Genomic DNA, 17,690 nt, shown 5'->3' on the forward strand with positions numbered 1-17,690 from the left:
TACATACAAATACAACAAGTAATTTACTTAAAATTTAGTTGCTCTTTTGTTAGTTTAGTTATGATGTATATGTCGGCGGCCGATCGTAAAATCCGCCAGATCACGAAATTCCTAGGCATATCGTGAAACGCCGCCATTTCATGATATGCCTAAACGTTGGCCAGGCATATCACGATGTGCCTGAGAAATAATACGGCAGATCGATTAGAGCAACGCATTCGTCGATATTCCTAGCTCTATACCGGGCACATCGTAAAATAGTTTCTTATTTGGCCACTGGTGGCGCTGCGTATGCAATGGCGGCCGTGACCAGCTGACCGCCCGTGTTTGTTTAGCGCGTGAAAAATGTCGGCGTCGCAACAAAATGATCTTTAAACCGAAACTAGTGATTGAATTCAAAATAGAAGTGCAAAAGAAGCTTTTGAACATCAGCTTCGTTCTTTTTATGTGAATCAAACGGATTCTGTGCACAATGTGAAAAAACCATGGACGTCTGCCCGTATTTTAGAGGTTAGAATTTTGTTGGTAAATAAAGTATTCACTAGTTGTTATTTATTTATATAGAAAAATTTAGGTACGACGAGCGAAGCGAGGAGTGGTTAGTATTAATTGTGATCACGACGCACGAGCCGAGCGAGCGAAGCGAGCGTGCCGCGGCAGCGGCCGGCGAAGTGCCAGAACCGATATGGCGGCGTTTCATGATATGCCTAGGAATTTCATGATCTGCCTAAACTGGCCAAATCATGAAATGGCGGCGCTTCATGATATGCCTAGGAATTTCATGATCTGCCTAAACGTCACTAGGCAAATCGCTAAACGGTGAGTTATGAACGATATGGCGGATGTCCCTTAGCCAATTCATGAATTGGCGGCATTTCACGATATGCCTAGGAATTTCGTGATCTGGCGGATTTTACGATCGGCCGCCGACATATATACTGTGTTAGTTTAGGTTGGGATAGTTTTTACTTCAATTGTACCATTTAATGCGTTTGTTTAAATAAATAAGTATAGTTACAATACAATACCTTAAAATTTTCGTCTACATTTAAGTACTAAATTAAATAAATTTGAGTAGGTACTGTAAGTGGTTATTCACTTGCAAAATTTTAAATGCAGATTAGTATTAGTACATGTTACGTACGACCATACGAACATTGTATAGTAGTACCTAAGTAGCAGTAGCTCGAGGAGCATCGAGCTACCTAATTGATTTTACGTAAGTGTATCCTTACCCTTCGCTTTCCTAACAACCCGTTTGTCATAACAACCTCACCGTGAATACTAAAACGTTTACACTCCCCATTTCCAGTATTCTATTCTACACCAGTACAACTTTCTATGCTAATTTCACTTCCATGAACGTTGCCTTTTTCTACGAAGTAGGTACGTTTATGTACTATCGCGATTAGAGCTTGAAATAGGTACCGGTATTTTCAAATATCTGTAATTCTGACCTTGTTAGGTGTCGCTACCAAGCTTAGCTAGCGATGTTTTTGGTACGTATACTTTTCCAAGAGTAATTACTGGTATACTTTTCCAGTTTAGAACCTTACCGTCCTTACCGGTATCAAACTACTTACATGAGTGCGAACAAGAGGGTTAATATTACATATGAGAAACCTGATGTTGAACACAACCAGGGCTGGAAACTGGCACCAAAACTACCGGTATCAAAGCGGTATATCATTATCGACATTATGGAACCGAAATGGAAAATACCGCTTTTATACCTACCTGTATTTTTGGCACCAATTTCCAACCCTGGCTACAAATTCGCTTTAATTGTTAGTAAAACAACACTACTACTATGTTGTTGACGCATCCTGCAAGTAGTAAGGAAAAGTTTATGATCGAGTGACAAAGTTACAACTCATAAACTTGAACCAATTAGGTGTAATACTTTCATAAACCTCTTCTAGGTTATTGCCTAGAAGTCTGAAGCAAAGTTATAGGCATGCTTATAGTTATTGATTTTCTCAGCGACAGTAAGTATTAACTATATAGTTTTCTATTGGGATGCAAAGGGAACTTAGAAACAAACAGGCTCAGAAGTTTCTTGTCTAATACCGGCCGGCAGAATGGGTGTTGGTAACTTTAGGGTCTGGATAAGATAAAGCGACTTAGGTAAGTACGACCGTATTCTAAGATGTTCTATATTGGATCACAAACTAAAAAATATAGTTATAGGATTAAATATAAATTGATGCATTTAAGCACGACGTTTAAATACAGTTGATTGTAAAAATATGTAGGTACTCGTACCGCAGCACGTGTTATTCTGGAAGGTCGGAAGTATATTTTTCAGCAGTTTAAAGTGATAATTTGGGTTCCCAACCTGAACCCAATTACCGTCGCTTCGTTGTCCATCTGTCTTACTGTCACAGGGCTGTATCTCAAGAACCGTAATAGAAAGACAAGTTAAATTTACACTTTCTTTTTGATATGCAGTGTATTTAATCTATTATCATTTCGAGATAGAGGTTTGTACGTTTAACTGTCTGGTACAGAGATGGAACTAAAACAATAAATAAGCACGTACCTACCATACAAGAACCGTATTGTGTACCTACTTATATATACACCTACGTTATGAACTTAAATTTGGTACCTATATAGACCTAGTGAATTAGATTGTTTAAAGAGTACGGAATCCTCGACCTTGACTCGGACTTAATCGATTTTTTTATAATGTATAAGTAACCAAATTTGAAAGAAAGAAAGAAAGACGAACATAATTTAAATGTACTTAATAAAGGGTACAACGCAAATTGTGACACAAAATGTCACCGAAAAAGGGACGCAAGGAATTTCGTAGCGTGTAAATTACGGTAAGTAAAGTAAAATTTATAAAACATTACCATAATAGGTATCTCGACTTTTTAAACTCAACATACCTACTTACAGCTTATAATCATTATCATTACGGAAAACTTTCCTTACACAGCACGAATAAGTTTTCTTAGCTGTTATTGTTTAATGTCACGATCAAGGTCAACCTTCACGATTGACATCCATTTGGCTTTCGACTTACTAAACCTTAGAGCATTAAACCTACCAGAGTTTAACTAACTAACCTAACAGAACTAATACATAAATAGGAATAGAAATGTTTATGTCGTGTACCTATCGTATTCACAATCAAATGTCGCCAATTTTTCACCTCGATCTCCAGCTATCAATGAGCATTTTTTTTTAATGTTTTATGTTTAAAAAAAACCGGCCGAGAGCGTGTCGGACACGCCCAAGATAGGGTTCCGTAGTCATTACGAAAAAATGAAGTAACATCTTTCTAAGGATTTCGTATTGTGCTGTACGGAATCTTCCAAATTTAGGTATATTTTATAGCTCAAGCAATATTAGCCGTATAACATAATAAAATAAATTTTCAAATGTTTCCACCCAATAGTTTAAAGTTTAAATGATAGAGGGGTTGGGGGGGAGAAGACGGGACGGGAAGAGAGGTCACTAAATCGAAAAATCGTCTCGGCAACCCCCAATGTTTTTAATTTTAAAAGACCTATCCAAGATACCCCACATTATAAGGTTAGTCGAGAAAAAAAACGATTGTTGTTTTAACATGGTATCATTTCTTGAATTTAACGAACGTCACCTCCGTAAACCTTAGTACTCTTAAAACTGAACAGAGAACTTCCAACCTTGCCGTCGCCTAAGTTTTGATAGGTCGCTATAATCATGACTTGCAAATCGGATATGGCTTTCAAATTTCGATGTCATTGTGTTTTAGTTCCGATACTGCCAGATTTAGCAGCAGTTTTGCCTTAAAAGCAAAGGTAATGGATAGGCACACTCAGTGGGGAAGCACGAATCTAGGTCACTGGTGGCGGTTCGATTTTTAAACATGAAGCTTTTTTGAAAGTCTATGGATTTTCCTTTTGGGCATTCCTAGTTGTCCGCGTCCTTTTGTTCGTAATGTGAACTCATTATCATCATTATCAATCATCTCGGCCTAAATATGTCTGCTGGGCAATCTTGGTACCGGAATTGAAAACCTTCTGATATTCCCTACTGGGCACAGGCTTTCTTTCAAAATAGGAGCGTGGACTGTAGTTCCCACGCGGGCCCAGTGCGGATTAGGAATTCACACATACTTACCATTGAATTGCTTCGCAGGTGCTAGTTTCATTACAATATCTAGACACGCGGTAGCGTGTCAAGCCAAGTTCAAGCTAACAGAACTGGCGAGCAGCACCGTGTGTATTATATATATAACCGAACCATTTGGAGCCACTTTTGACCCCCTCATAACTCAAAAACTATTTCACACAAACATGTCAAATTTGACTCATTTAATGAGACTTGTGAGATACATATGTACTCCAAATTTTATATACACACCTCAAACGGTTAGTTAGATATTAACATTCAAGAATCGTCATTTTTTTTATCACTGACTCACCTATAGATCAAAATTCTAACCTAGTTCCAGATGACCTAGAAATTTCAAATTTGGCATCCAGATAGGTAGTTGGGTGAATACAAAGAAATAAATCAGAAACTAGTAAATTTTTATCATTTTATTATTATTTTTAAATTAAATTATTTCTGTACAAAAAGTAATGATATCCCATCTGACTTCTTTTGTCGTTAAAGTCAACAATCAAGGCATTTTCATAATATTGAACTTGGCTCTCATTTCACATTTATGCTTTGATGCAAATGTACCTACCTAATTAGGTGTAATAAGAAACTCCAATAGGAATTTGTGATTCGAATATCAGAGTGACTGCCTTATAAACCGCGTAGGTACACCATACATATAGTAAGTATATCGTATATGTAATTACCAAGGTAGGTATATCAAGTTAAAGCTATTATACCGTGACAAACTCGTGTGTGACACTTGATAGAACCCTGTCGTACCGTAAACTGCTTCAACTTTGCCCTCTGGCGCTAACATTGCCTGACTCAATTTACAGTCGATAACTAGCACCCTTCTAGGTTTTTAAACTTTTATCCCCCCGTAATAATAATTCCCGTGTAGATAAAAGTTTAAAGCCTATCAGAGTGCTAAGTTATCGACTCTAAATCGAATCAGGCAATGTGGGGCCAGAGGGCAAAGTTGAAGCAGTTTACGGTAGCCTGCATTTTCCGTACTAATAAAAATATTTATAAGGCAACGAGGCTCCGTGCGACAGGGTTCTACCGAATATCACGCACGAAATTGTCAATGAGGTATATCGAAACATTTGATTAATGGGCCATCGCAGAACGCTCTCACAGTAAGCTTCCTAATGTAGTCAGGACTTTTTCTGTGGAAAGGTTCTACAATGGGTCGCTATTCACTTGGTTAAGAAGACCTACCTATGAGTAACGCTATAGAATATACTACTATACCCCGTTTAATTTAAGGTTTGAATTGGTCAAATTGTAACACACGTTTCTCGGTATTTGGAACGCAAATGGACTAAAAATACCTACATGTACATTCATTAGCTGTATTTATTATGTTTTCATTATAGAAGTTAACTCAATTTTAAATAGTTTCGTTGTTTCATTTAAAAACGTGTGCAAATTTTACCGTTAAGTTTCAAATGTTAAAATAAATGGAGTATAGACTAGGCACCGAATACGACTTTGTCCCATTCGGTGTTGAGACCCTTGGTCTGTGGGGGCCTAGCACTTTGAAGCTTCATAAAGAAATAACTAAGTCTACTAACCTTTTAAGGTTAGTAGACGATAAGTGTCACAGGGGATGATGGAAGAGATGGCAGCTTCCTTGGACAAAGAATTAGCTTATCTGCCTTAGTTATTCAAGAAAGAACACTGCCAGCTGGTGTAGGTACATTGCCTAAGGGAATTGCTATAAATAATTTGTTCTAGTCTTTGTTACTCGTATCTGTAAATAGATATAATTTAATTGTTATCTTCTGGTTTCAGTTAAATTGTTATTGAATATGATTTGAATAAAATATACTATTTAAATTACGATGATAATGCATGCATGCTACTTGACCACAATGATTGATGAAAAACAGCCCAAAACACTCATGAGGTATGTTTAATAGCAATAAATTGGAACAAGGTTACTACGACGGCTTCGACCCGTCTCTGCGGTCGAAATCGATATGGACGTTCGCCTCGCAATACCACGCGAAATAAAATAAACTTAATATTAAACTAACCTCAAAACGAATCAGCTTGCACAAATTTCTAGTAAGTACACCAGTTGAAGACAGTTTATTAACACTGTATCGGAAATCGTTTATAGCCGACGCACTCTGAAGCAGTACTGAAAGTGATGCGCGCCTTTGCATGCATCTTTTACACATGAGTCCATTAGACAAGGACAGGCTACTACGGATTTGTTTGCAGAATGCAACAATTGCAGGCCGCTTTGTTATAAATTATTTAAAACGTGAACTTATTTTTAACCCATGCATCAGTAACGCGATATTATGTTGTGACCTTGTGACGTGTCTGTTATCTAGAGAAAAAATGCATTGATTAAGCTATCTTACGTGTCATGCACGATGGTATAAGTGCTCCTATTTTATTCGTAATATGTGCGTAGGTGCATGCAATATAAGTTACCTCTGTCGCATCTTTAAGGCTTTAAGGTAATCTGAGGAGAAAGAATGTACAATACAATACAACACAAAGACTCTTTATTGTACACCAGAAATAGTATGCGATATAGAAAACAGATACACAGAGAAAAAATTACAAGGTAAGCAATAGGCGGCACTATCGCTTAAGAGTGATCTCTTCCAGGCAATCTTTTTTACCGAAAGAAGGAAGGACTAGTTTACAACAGGTGGTGCATCAAAAGTAGATCAGAATATTAACGTCTCAAGGTCACAAAATATAGCTGTCTGGGCGCCCAATATCATTTCTTTGCTTTCGGCGTCGAGACTCTAGTTCCCTGGGGTAAGGGTGCGCTGGAGCTACACAGGGAGCTCAGCAATAGGTTAAGGGAGGCAACAGGCAACCCTCGCGCCGGCAGCTTTCTCGCGCAAAGAATCTCAATCGCAGTTCAACGCGGGAATGCTGCTTGCTGCTTTATTGATGTCATTGCACATTTGCTATCACACACTGTGTGAATCATTGTGTGACTTAGTGAATCATTACAAGGACAGTCCCACTTCAATCAATTCAGCCACTTCCTTAACAAAAGCATCCAATTTTCTGTCCAGTTAGCATGTGTATGGTGTATAACTCTTTATTGTACCATCAGCCAAATAAGTGGTCTATCAATTTTTAAACAAGTTCCTGTCAAATGAATGTCGCTGTCGAATTTTCAAGTTGACAGACACGTCTATTGGCATTATTGTTTTATGACATGCAAACGATTATCATCTTTAGGTTGGTAGACCACATATTTGGCTGATGGTACCTACATACATAAAACACATAACAATAAACAGATTACAATGAGGAACATATGTATAAAGACGAACTTGTCCCATAAAGGAATATCTTCTTCTCCTTTATTTAAGTAGTATGTGAAAGTTGTTACATAAGTCAGGGCGTTGACCGCATATGCCGTTGGAAAGATATTGAAAAGCGACCGACGTATTTATTTTATTTTTTTATTTTATTATAGTCTGTAATCTGTAATGTAATCTGTGTGTTATGTGTAACAAAGAGTTTCCATTTTCAAAAGATTAAAGTCACTACTTTTAAAAAGCTTTTATTGCAAAATTGATAATCTTGCTAACTTAATTTTACTCAGCGTAACTTCATAGGACAATTTAGTTTGCATACTCATTTGGGATAAGAATTTTTAAAGAAGAATCGATAGTACTTATCTACGCTTACGTAGAGTCTGACTCTACACATTAGGTACAAATTACAACGCATGTTACGCATGAGTTTTATCTTATGACTAAGTATACAATACAATACAATACAAAGACTCTATTGTACACCAGAAATAGTAAGCGATACAGAAAACAGATACACAGAAAAAAAAATACAAGGTAAGCAATAGGCGGCCTTATCGCTTAAGAGCGATCACTTGCAGGCAACCTTTTTTACAGAAAAGTTCAACAGGTGGTGCATCAAAAGTAGAACAGGAAATTAAAACGCAACGAATACATACATAATTATATCGTACCTAAATATAATATACGTCTAAAATAAATATAGGCAGTGAGATAAACAGCAACAAACACATAAATAAATTATCATAAAGCTAATTATTACAAGATGACAGATAGTGCTCCTAGATAGTATCCACCTATACTTTGTTTTCATTAGCTTTAATAAAACTGGTACACAATCGTAATCTTTTTATAGCGGCAACATTTCCTATTGTTATTTTTACTTATTATGTGTCATTGCTGTTATAAATAAATTATTTTCTTTCTTTCTTTCTTTCCAACTTGTATTTTTATTGACAGATACCTTCACATAATAAATAAGTGGCAGCAAGCGGTAATAGGCGCCGTTTCCTAAATAAATCTAATTAATCCGTCAGCTACAATCTCAAAATATAAGACACTTAGGGCCTGTTTCACCACATGTCGACTAACTTTAAGTGCCAGATAAAAGTAATGCCATCTTTGTTTATTCGGAAAAAACAAACAGAGACAGCATCACTGACATCCGTCACTTAAAGTTAGTCGACATGTGGTGAAACAGGCCCTTATTTTTTCTTTTGTCGATTAAATAAAAAATTACTAAGATAATTATATAGCCACTTAAAGTACCGCGTAACGTCACTCCGTGCGACAGTTTTAGCACGGCGTGATGCTACGAGCGCCCTTCCGTCCCGACAACTCTGTGTGCTTAGTGTATTTTCCCGTTCACAAAATACGTCTCGATCGCGTTCGCGTTAAAATCTCAATTTGTATGGAAACACCGACAGCGCCTCTAGTAGCGGAAAGTTTGCACAACTTTTGTGAGTGTAGGTTTGCTAGTCCGCGTATTGTAACGAAAACTGTACCCTTAGTGTAAGTTTTCGGTTACAAAATACGTCTCGATCGGATCGCGTCGCGATCGAGACGTATTTTGTAACCGAAAACTCACACTATGGGCACTGGTGACGACGCCGCACCGTGGACATGTGGCGGCTAAGTATCGACGACCGAACGCTCGATTTACGTCTTCAAATAGTAAACGAATGTTTTGTGAAAACGCCACACTAGACGCAAAGTATACCTACAGTGACCGTACTCGATAGCGACAGCGTAAATTATTTATATGGAGAATTGTACAGCGCCAATTTAGCATCAATTCGACTGTATGTTTTTTTTAAATGTGTGTTACGCGATAACTCCGCCAATTGTGGGCCGAATTTCAAAATTTTTGGTGTTCTAAAGGACATACTTCCGAGGTGGTCCCATTGACACCAAGTCAGGATCTGATGATGGGATCTTAGGGAAATCGAGGGCAACCCTCCGGTTTTTAAAGCACACCTATAGCGATTTTGGCATTTTTAACACCAAGTCAAGTATTTACATTCAGAAAGTATCATTTGGTGAACTGGACTTGATAAAGAAGACCGTAGGTACCGGTATTCTTTATAAAATAATATTACTACGAGTATACCGTGTTTGAGCTTAATGGATACAAATCGCTAAAAAACATGAAAAAATTTTTTTTAACAAAATATGGACCCGACTAGAAAAACCTTGAAAATAATTTTCTATTAGTTTGAGGTCGGTGCCTCAGCACGAGCCAGCAGGAGTGATTAAAGCCCAATATAATATTAGTACCTACTTAAGTAAGTAGGTGAGGTAGACGACTATACGAGTAGTTCCACTCCTGTCTCGTGCTGAAGCATTGACTTCAAACTAGTAGAAAATTATTTTCAAGGGTTTTTGTAGTCGGTTCCATTTTTTGTTATTTTTTTGTATTTTTTTGTTAGATTCGTCTAATATTTTCTAAAAATGTAACCGACGAAGTAAATAAAATAAACTAAAATAATTTCCTTGCTCACCCGCGACCTTACGATAGCTATAAGCTTATGCAAAATATGCGTGTTCATGCAGTTCCTCCACCTCCACACTGTAAGAACACACACAAATCACACAAACCCATCTATCACCACCACCACACTACACTGACGCGTAGAACTGCATGAACACGCATATTTTGCATAAGCTTAGCTATCGTAAGGTCGCGGGTGACCAAGGAAATTATTTTAGTTCTTTGATATGGACCTCCGCAAAGTAACGCCTGATTCAATAAATTAAGTAAATAAAATACTTTTTTTTACACAGAAATACCGAGTGGGCCCAGAAACAGGAGCAAAAAATTAAAATAGAGCTTTCAAAAATTAAGTAATTTTATCATTATGTTTATTCCAAACAAATTAATAGGTATTTTCAATGTACGCCATCCAATAGTCTAAATGACATCGCCTGTCACGTAACAAAATGACGGGTTTGGCTATACATTGCTTGTCCAATTAAACTATAATAAAAATCATAATATAAAATAAATTAGCTCAAGATGAAGAGTGGAAGCTGTGGTTTAATTTTTTGCTCCTGTTACAGGGCCACTCATACCCAATTAGCCAAGATAATATTAGCTATTTACTTAATTGTAAGTATTGTTTATTACGTAGTAGTTTATCCCGAATCGATTTCACATTATAAAGTCATTTTGATCGGGTGTATATACCTATATTTAATGCAACAGTCGTTTCATAAAAACCTTGAGTGTGAAGAGTTCTCGAGTTATGTTTGAATACTTAAACTGTGTTTGTTACTGCAGTTTGTACGACTCTATACATATTTAGAATAAGCCCAGCCGAAAAATTAATAGTAAAAAAGCACAGAAATTTACACTTGTAGTCAATACTTTTGGGATCTAAGATACCTACTTCAAAACTAACATAAACATACATAACTTAGGAGTTGAATCTTTTCGTACTGGTCATTTTTCAAGTCAAATCAAAAAAACTTTTAAATTACCTTAGGTACTCACTCACACATTTAAAAATATCAATTGCAGATCTGAGAAAGTATTTATTTGTTTGTAGATTAAAAAAACCTAAAATTTATAGCGACTAAACAAAGCACGTATTCATTTTCATTTCAATAAAAAATGTTAAACAAATGTTAGTCAAAGCAAAATATTTTGCAAAATATAAATAACCTGATAAACTTGTTTGAATCTGTGCAACTTAGGATTTGTTTTTAATTTGTTAAGTACCTAAAGCAATGAAATCTTACATACACAAAGTACTCACCGAAAGTCCAGGGTTACAGCCCACCGTCAACGAATTCTTCCTGAACTTAGGGATGCAGATTTCCATGGAACTCTTCGCCTCAGGAGGCCCAGCACAGCCGTACTCGTCACTCCGATTGTTCCTTGTCAAGTTAATATTGTTCGTATTGTTAACTTTGACCAGGATATTGCAGGTTTGGGATGCGATTTGGAAGAGGCCTTCCTCTAGGTTCCTCTTATTGTTTTGCTGGTTAAAGCGAAGATAATCCCACCAAGTAGGCATGATTTACGCGGGGGTTGCGAGAGCTAGGGACACGTGTGGCCGCGGCGCTTGGCTGCCAAGCAATAGCCGTCTGCTAAGGTGAACGTGGACTTGCGCGGTAAAAAGTTTTAAGGTCTGTCTGAAAAAATATACTTTGTTTAAGCAAATATTTTAAGGGTTTTTCTGTGTGTCATCGTTAAAGTAAGGGTATAGTCGACTTAGGTGGACTGACTGCCGCAATTATGCTTCGAACAGCGAATAAGTATATACTCACATTATTGCTGTTATATAATAATTATAACTTCACAAGCCAGTTGCTCGCGACTCTGCGTAGGATTCTTTTATCACTCCTCCGGGACTCAAACTATCTATATACCGAAATTCATCTAAATTGGTTCAGCGGTTTAGACGTGATGAGGTAACTAAACAAACAAACAGACTTATAAACTTTCGTATTTATAATATTAAATAGTGGGATAAAGCAACTTGGCCAGTTTTTACTTTAATCATCTCCGTCGAGTACAATATACTTATTATTGGCGAAAGATATAATCAAGCATTTGAATTAGAGCTAAGGTAAGGAGTCAATAACCGAAAGAAGTGATCATGTTTGCCTTCACATCAATAAAGTAGAGCAATATGAACAAGAGTAAACTTGCCCAGTCGGACACTAAGTAGCAAATAAAATAACAAATCAAAGGAGCTTTATTATAAAGTGAAATCGATTCCAAACTTGGCATTTTTTCATATTTATGTTTTTGATGGGATATACTTTTTCTATTGTACTGGCATGATTTCAGCCATTTTAAATGAATCTATATTTTAATTAAGATAAATATCACAATTCTCTTTCAAATTTAATAAAGAGACGTACCTACGTAGCTATTGTAAGTAAATCTTTTAGTATGTATGTAAAGTCTTTATTGTACAAAATAAGTAAACAAACACAATTGACAAACAATGAGATATATGTACAAAGTAAATGGGACACTCCGAAACCCTTTTTTAAAAACAAGACATAAACAAAAATACGTATATTATAAAGTGAAATTAAATTTTAAAATCCACTCTACATTTTTAAAACTTTTTCAAACATTATCGTAAAACAAACTTACGCAGAGCTTACATTGTTTTAAGAAATAGGTATTCAAAACTGCTCTTAGAAAAGGTCGTGGGCTGGGCGGGGCACGCTTTAAACTTGTAAACAGGGGGGCTACTACGAAATTCGAAAATCGATGTTCGTATCTTACCGTCCCTCTCACTCTCGTAATATAAGCGTCGGAGGGACGGTAAGATACGAAGTTCTAATTTTGCACTTCGTAGTACAGGGCCTGTGCCCTTAGTGTAAGTTTTCGGTTCCAAAATACGTCTCGATCGAGTTCGCGTTAAAATCACAATTCGTATGACAACACATACAAATTGAGATTTTAACGCGAACGCGATCGAGACGTATTTTGTAACCAAAAACTTACACTAAGGGCACTGTTCACTTGTTCAGTGTTACTTCTAAAATGTATTTAGCCCCAGGCTACGTTAAAACGATTCCAAGTTCCCTTACAACTTTTCTTGGAGCGTGCCGAAAGCCGAAATATATAAATTTAATTATGCTTTGAACGTCAATCTGGTTGAATCATGCAAATAATCATCATCATCATTTCCAGGGCCGGATTTAGAGGTCTGGAGGCCTTGGGGCTAGGGCCTTTGCGGTATTGGGTTTGATGGCGATACCGGTATTATTTCGGTATTCAAATTTTGAAAACCGGTATCCCGGTATTTCGGTAAATTTTCGGTATTTTCCGTATTTTTCCCTTATTTTTCTTTCTTTCTGTATAAGTCTGTTGTTTTGTTGAAATATAACCAATATAAATGAAAAGCAAGATTTAATAAACTTCCCTTTTAATGAGCAAGTATTAAAATAAAAAACTGAAGTTGTTAATTGTTAACTAATACTAATATGTGTTTCTCTAATTTTTCGGTGAAAATTGTTTCGCCGATTATTAGTTCCCAACCAAATTTTCGCATAATATCTTTTGCTTGTACGAGGCTCATTAAATATCCAGTTCAAGCTTGAAAGGCCTCTACTGATGAAATCTACGCTCCGCCCGGAACCTGCTCAGCTCCAAAACCCCGAGAGCTTTCAGCTCAAACTTCAAAACCGTTTCGAATGCCTGTGTGGCGACGTGGACGATTACAACGACGGGTTTGTGGAAGCTGTCCGTATGGTCGGGTCTAACTTCTTCAAAACCCGCCAAACTATAACCAATAGGCTCTCGCGCTCTGGCCTTAGGCTCATGGAGGTGAGGCGTGAGACGCTGCTACAGTCCTCTGGTGACGCTTGTCGGTATCGGCAGTTCAATAGGCAGGCATATCTCAAAGTCTCTGAAGTGTGATGTACGCCGATTTAATACCAAAAGCATTGAAGAGGCTATTAAGCATAACAGAGGCTCTAAGGTGTTTACCAGGGATCTGTCTGTTAGTCAAAGCCGGTTAATGAAGTTGAAGACCGACGACGGCAGCAATATTTCATCCAAACCTGAGCTGTTGGGGGAAGTCGAGAGGATTTATGGATAGCGACACGACAACCCGAACACCCGTCGAAAATCTAGCTAAAGACCCGAGCGCTAGATTAACCCGACACTATCACGAAGACATCCCGGACGTCAGCCTGTACGAGATTAGTATGGCCCTCAAACAGCTTAAGAATGACAAAGCCCCGAGTGACGATGAAATTACAGCCGAACTCCTGAAGGAGGGGGTCCTTAAGGACCGCCAGACGCCGTTTAGTTCCGTCCTCCACCAAGGGGGAACACCGAAAGCATGGAACAGAAGACAGTGGTGGTGCTCATCTTCAAAAAAGGTGATTACACATTGCTGAAGAATTATAGACCCATCTTACTTCTGAGCCATGTTTACAAGCTGTTTTCCTGGGTCATCACAAATCGTTTCGCGAGCAGGTTTCACGATTTCCAGCCTCCCTAACAAGCCGGCTTCCGAAAAGGCTATAGTATCGTAGACCACATGTACGTTGCGTTGCGGCAGGTTATACAAAAGACCGAAGGGTATAACCTCCCCCTTTGCCTTGCATTTGTGGACTACGAGAAAGCCTTCGATTCGATCGAGACTTGGGCAGTGCTGCAGGCTCTCCAGGGGTGCCAACTTGACTACCGGTATATCGAAGTGTTGAAGTGTCTGTACAAAAACGCCACTATGTCCGTCCGACTATAGGACCAGAGCACGAAGCCTATTCCTCTGCAGCGGGGAGTCAGACAAGGAGATGTGATCTCTCCAAAACTGTTCACCGCTGCATTGGAGAATGCTTTTAAGGTTCTGGACTGGAAACGACGAGGCATCAACATGAATGGCGGGTACTTCACTCGCCTTCGATTCGTCGACGATATTATTGTAGTCATGGTTGAGACGGCTATGTATACCTGGGACAAACGGTCCAGTTAGGTAGGTCCAACTTCGAGAAAGCTTACACTACAAATAAACAAAGCAAACTTGTGCGCGGTAAATTTTAAATTTGAAAGTAGATTAGGAGGTAAGTAACTTCAAAAGCCATAAGTCTGAAGACACAAGTTATTAAAAGTGCTTGCTTGTTTGAAATTAAAGTCGATTATTACTATTTTAAACACAAAGTCAAAATACCGAAAACCCGGCTTTGTAGATATTTAATACCGGTATTAAAAAAGAGGAAAAATGTCCGGTATCCCGGTTTTTCGGTAATACCGAATACCGGTATCCATGCCCTACTTGGGGCAACAAAGGAGTGGAGGCCAAAGACTATTTTCCAAATAAAATGTTTTTTTTTTCACTCATGTTTTTCAATAAATAATTTATTGTGAAACTAAGTAGAATCTTAAAGCATTTAAGTAACAAACATATATAAAAAATGACAAAGGGTAAGTTGTTTACTCGTCGGAATTTGAAAAAAATAAACGAAGTCTCTCTCTAATGTGGAGGCCCCTTTCTTACGGAGGCCCCGGGGCTGTACCTAGCCCTGGATGCCCTCCCCTAAATCCGGACCTGGCCATTTCAGCCTTTAAAACGTCTTAAAGCTGGGCAGGGCGCAGACTTCCTCTCAGATTGAAGGCTTAGGTCGAAGTTTTAACGCGAGCCATTAAATTGCTTGGCACGTTTGTGCGGGTTTCCTCACGATGTTTTCCTTCATCGTGAAGCTCGTGAAAAACGAAAAATTTTTGATGCGACATTACATGCCGCACGTGGATCGCTCAATAATTAATATTGTTTATAGACATTTTAAATAAACAGTTAAAACTCCATTAGGGAATACCTAGAAAATTCCAAACACGCGACGACGCGACAACGCACTATTATCCATTACGTAAAGCGTCGATTACACGAGGCAAGTAAGAGGGGCGAGTATCGAGGCCCTAGCAGGTGTTTTTAACCTTTTGAAAGAAAAGAAAGAAATAAAACATTTATTCGTGGCAAAAATGAGAAGAATGAATAAAAAATAAAAATAAAATAGTTACGCAGGTCACAAAATAGTCCTAAATCAGCAATCTGTCGGTTTTGGTTTTAAGGGCACACTTTTCGTTCATCAAACGTTTCACGGCATACTATTAAAAAAGAGCCAAGTACGAGTCGCACTGGCGCGTAGAGTATACCTATAATAGTACTTAGAACTTCAGTTGTTTTCGTACTATTTTGTCATTAAAATAAGTAGGTAGAATGTTTATATAAGATATCAATGCAGCATACACATTGCGGCAACCGCGGTACACCTGGAAATATACCAGTATCTAGGCTCTAGCAGGTGTTTTTAACCTTTTGAAAGAAAACACTTAAATGTAACAAAAATGAGATGAATGAGATGAAGAAAGAATAAAAAATAAAATAGTTATAGTCTAAGAGGTGGCAGGAATTTTTAAAACGATCATGGAAACGGTTAGACTCATTTTTATGTGTTGTAGAGTGGTCTGCTGATGCGAATAATTTTGGTCTGCCTGCTCTCAGTGGGTGCAACTTTGAGATATAGCGCATAAAAGAGGCTTTATTGTTGCGAAAAAAAAAACGATAACAGAAATGGTTAGTTTTAGTACATATTCAAAGTATGGCGTCTCCTCATGTGAAACGAATTGGTCTGCCTGCTCTCAGTGGGTGCAACTTTGAGATATAGCGCATAAAAGAGGCTTTATTGTTGCGAAAAAAAAAACGATAACAGAAATGGTTAGTTTTAGTACATATTCAAAGTATGGCGTCTCCTCATGTGAACCGAATTGGTCTGCCTGCTCTAAGTGGTGCAGGCAGACCAAAATTATTCACATCAGCAGACCACTCTACAACACATAAAAATGAGTCTAACCGTTTCCATGATCGTTTTAAAAATTCCTGCCACCTCTCAGTCTATTATGCATTTCACGAAATGGTCCCAAATCAGCAGTGTGTCGCGGCACAACGGTTAAAAACGTCTGCCCTAGAGGCAGAGTAGCGATATCTCCTGTGCATCTTGACATTGCGTATGTGGTTGGGGGCCATCCATTAAAGTAGGTCACACAAATTTTGACCCTTTTTGGCACCCCCCCCCCCCCGCTTGTCACACGTATTGTATTTTGTTCCGGTGTCACAAACCGCTTGACCCCTCCCCCTAAATGTGTGACGTACTTTATGGATGAACAATAAGCTCGTTGCAGCGCAGTGCAAATCCGATCGGCTCGCATCCATTCCCCACTAATCCTTCCTACTAATATTATAAATGCGAAAGTTTGTGAGTGACGATTTAATGTTTGTTACTCCTTCAAGCTGTAACGGCTGGACGGATTTGGATTTGGATGAAATTTGGCTACTTTTCATTCCGATATTCCCACGGGATAGGGACAAAATCTCGAAACAACAACCGCTGGGCTTAGTCATGAAATTCGACATGATTGTTTTTAATGTAAAGTCAATGAAAACCACGATTTAATTTTCGGGAATTCCCACGGGAATTTTTATAAATCCCGAAATTTTAATTCAGCTGCTGGATCTTATGATTTACGTGTGCGAAGCCGCGGGTAAACACTAGTATTACCTATATAAATGTGAAAGTTTGTATGTTTGTTTTTTGTTTGAAGGTTGATCACGTCTTAACCACTGAACCGATTTAGATCAAATTCGGTGTACATATAGTTTGACTCCCGGAGAAGGATATAGGATAGGTTTTATTCCGGAAAATTGCATAGTTCCCGCGGGATAGCGATAAACGAATTCTGCGCGGACGGAGTTACATACGTCAATGATGTCAAGTGTGTATGGCAAAGACATAGGATATGAACATTAACTA

The 17,690-nt window shown here is 38.1% G+C and overlaps 1 protein-coding gene across 2 annotated transcripts in view; it reads right to left on the minus strand.

Annotated features, from left to right (window-relative positions):
* Positions 1-11,476, minus strand: part of LOC141436136 (5'-3' exonuclease PLD3-like) — a 68,008-nt gene extending 56,532 nt beyond the window's left edge. Inside the window, exon 1 of one of the 2 annotated variants that reach the window (XM_074098997.1) lies at positions 11,165-11,476. In XM_074098997.1, the coding sequence (XP_073955098.1) occupies positions 11,165-11,425 (261 nt within the window). In that variant the 5' untranslated portion in view covers positions 11,426-11,476. Of the gene's footprint in view, positions 1-6,146; positions 6,981-11,164 lie in introns of those variants that run through there. The other variant, XM_074098998.1, reaches the window with a different exon arrangement.
* Between the last annotated feature and the right edge of the window lie 6,214 nt (positions 11,477-17,690).

The sequence above is a fragment of the Choristoneura fumiferana genome, chromosome 16 (genome assembly GCF_025370935.1).
Source record: "Choristoneura fumiferana chromosome 16, NRCan_CFum_1, whole genome shotgun sequence".
Classification (NCBI taxonomy): domain Eukaryota; kingdom Metazoa; phylum Arthropoda; class Insecta; order Lepidoptera; family Tortricidae; genus Choristoneura; species Choristoneura fumiferana.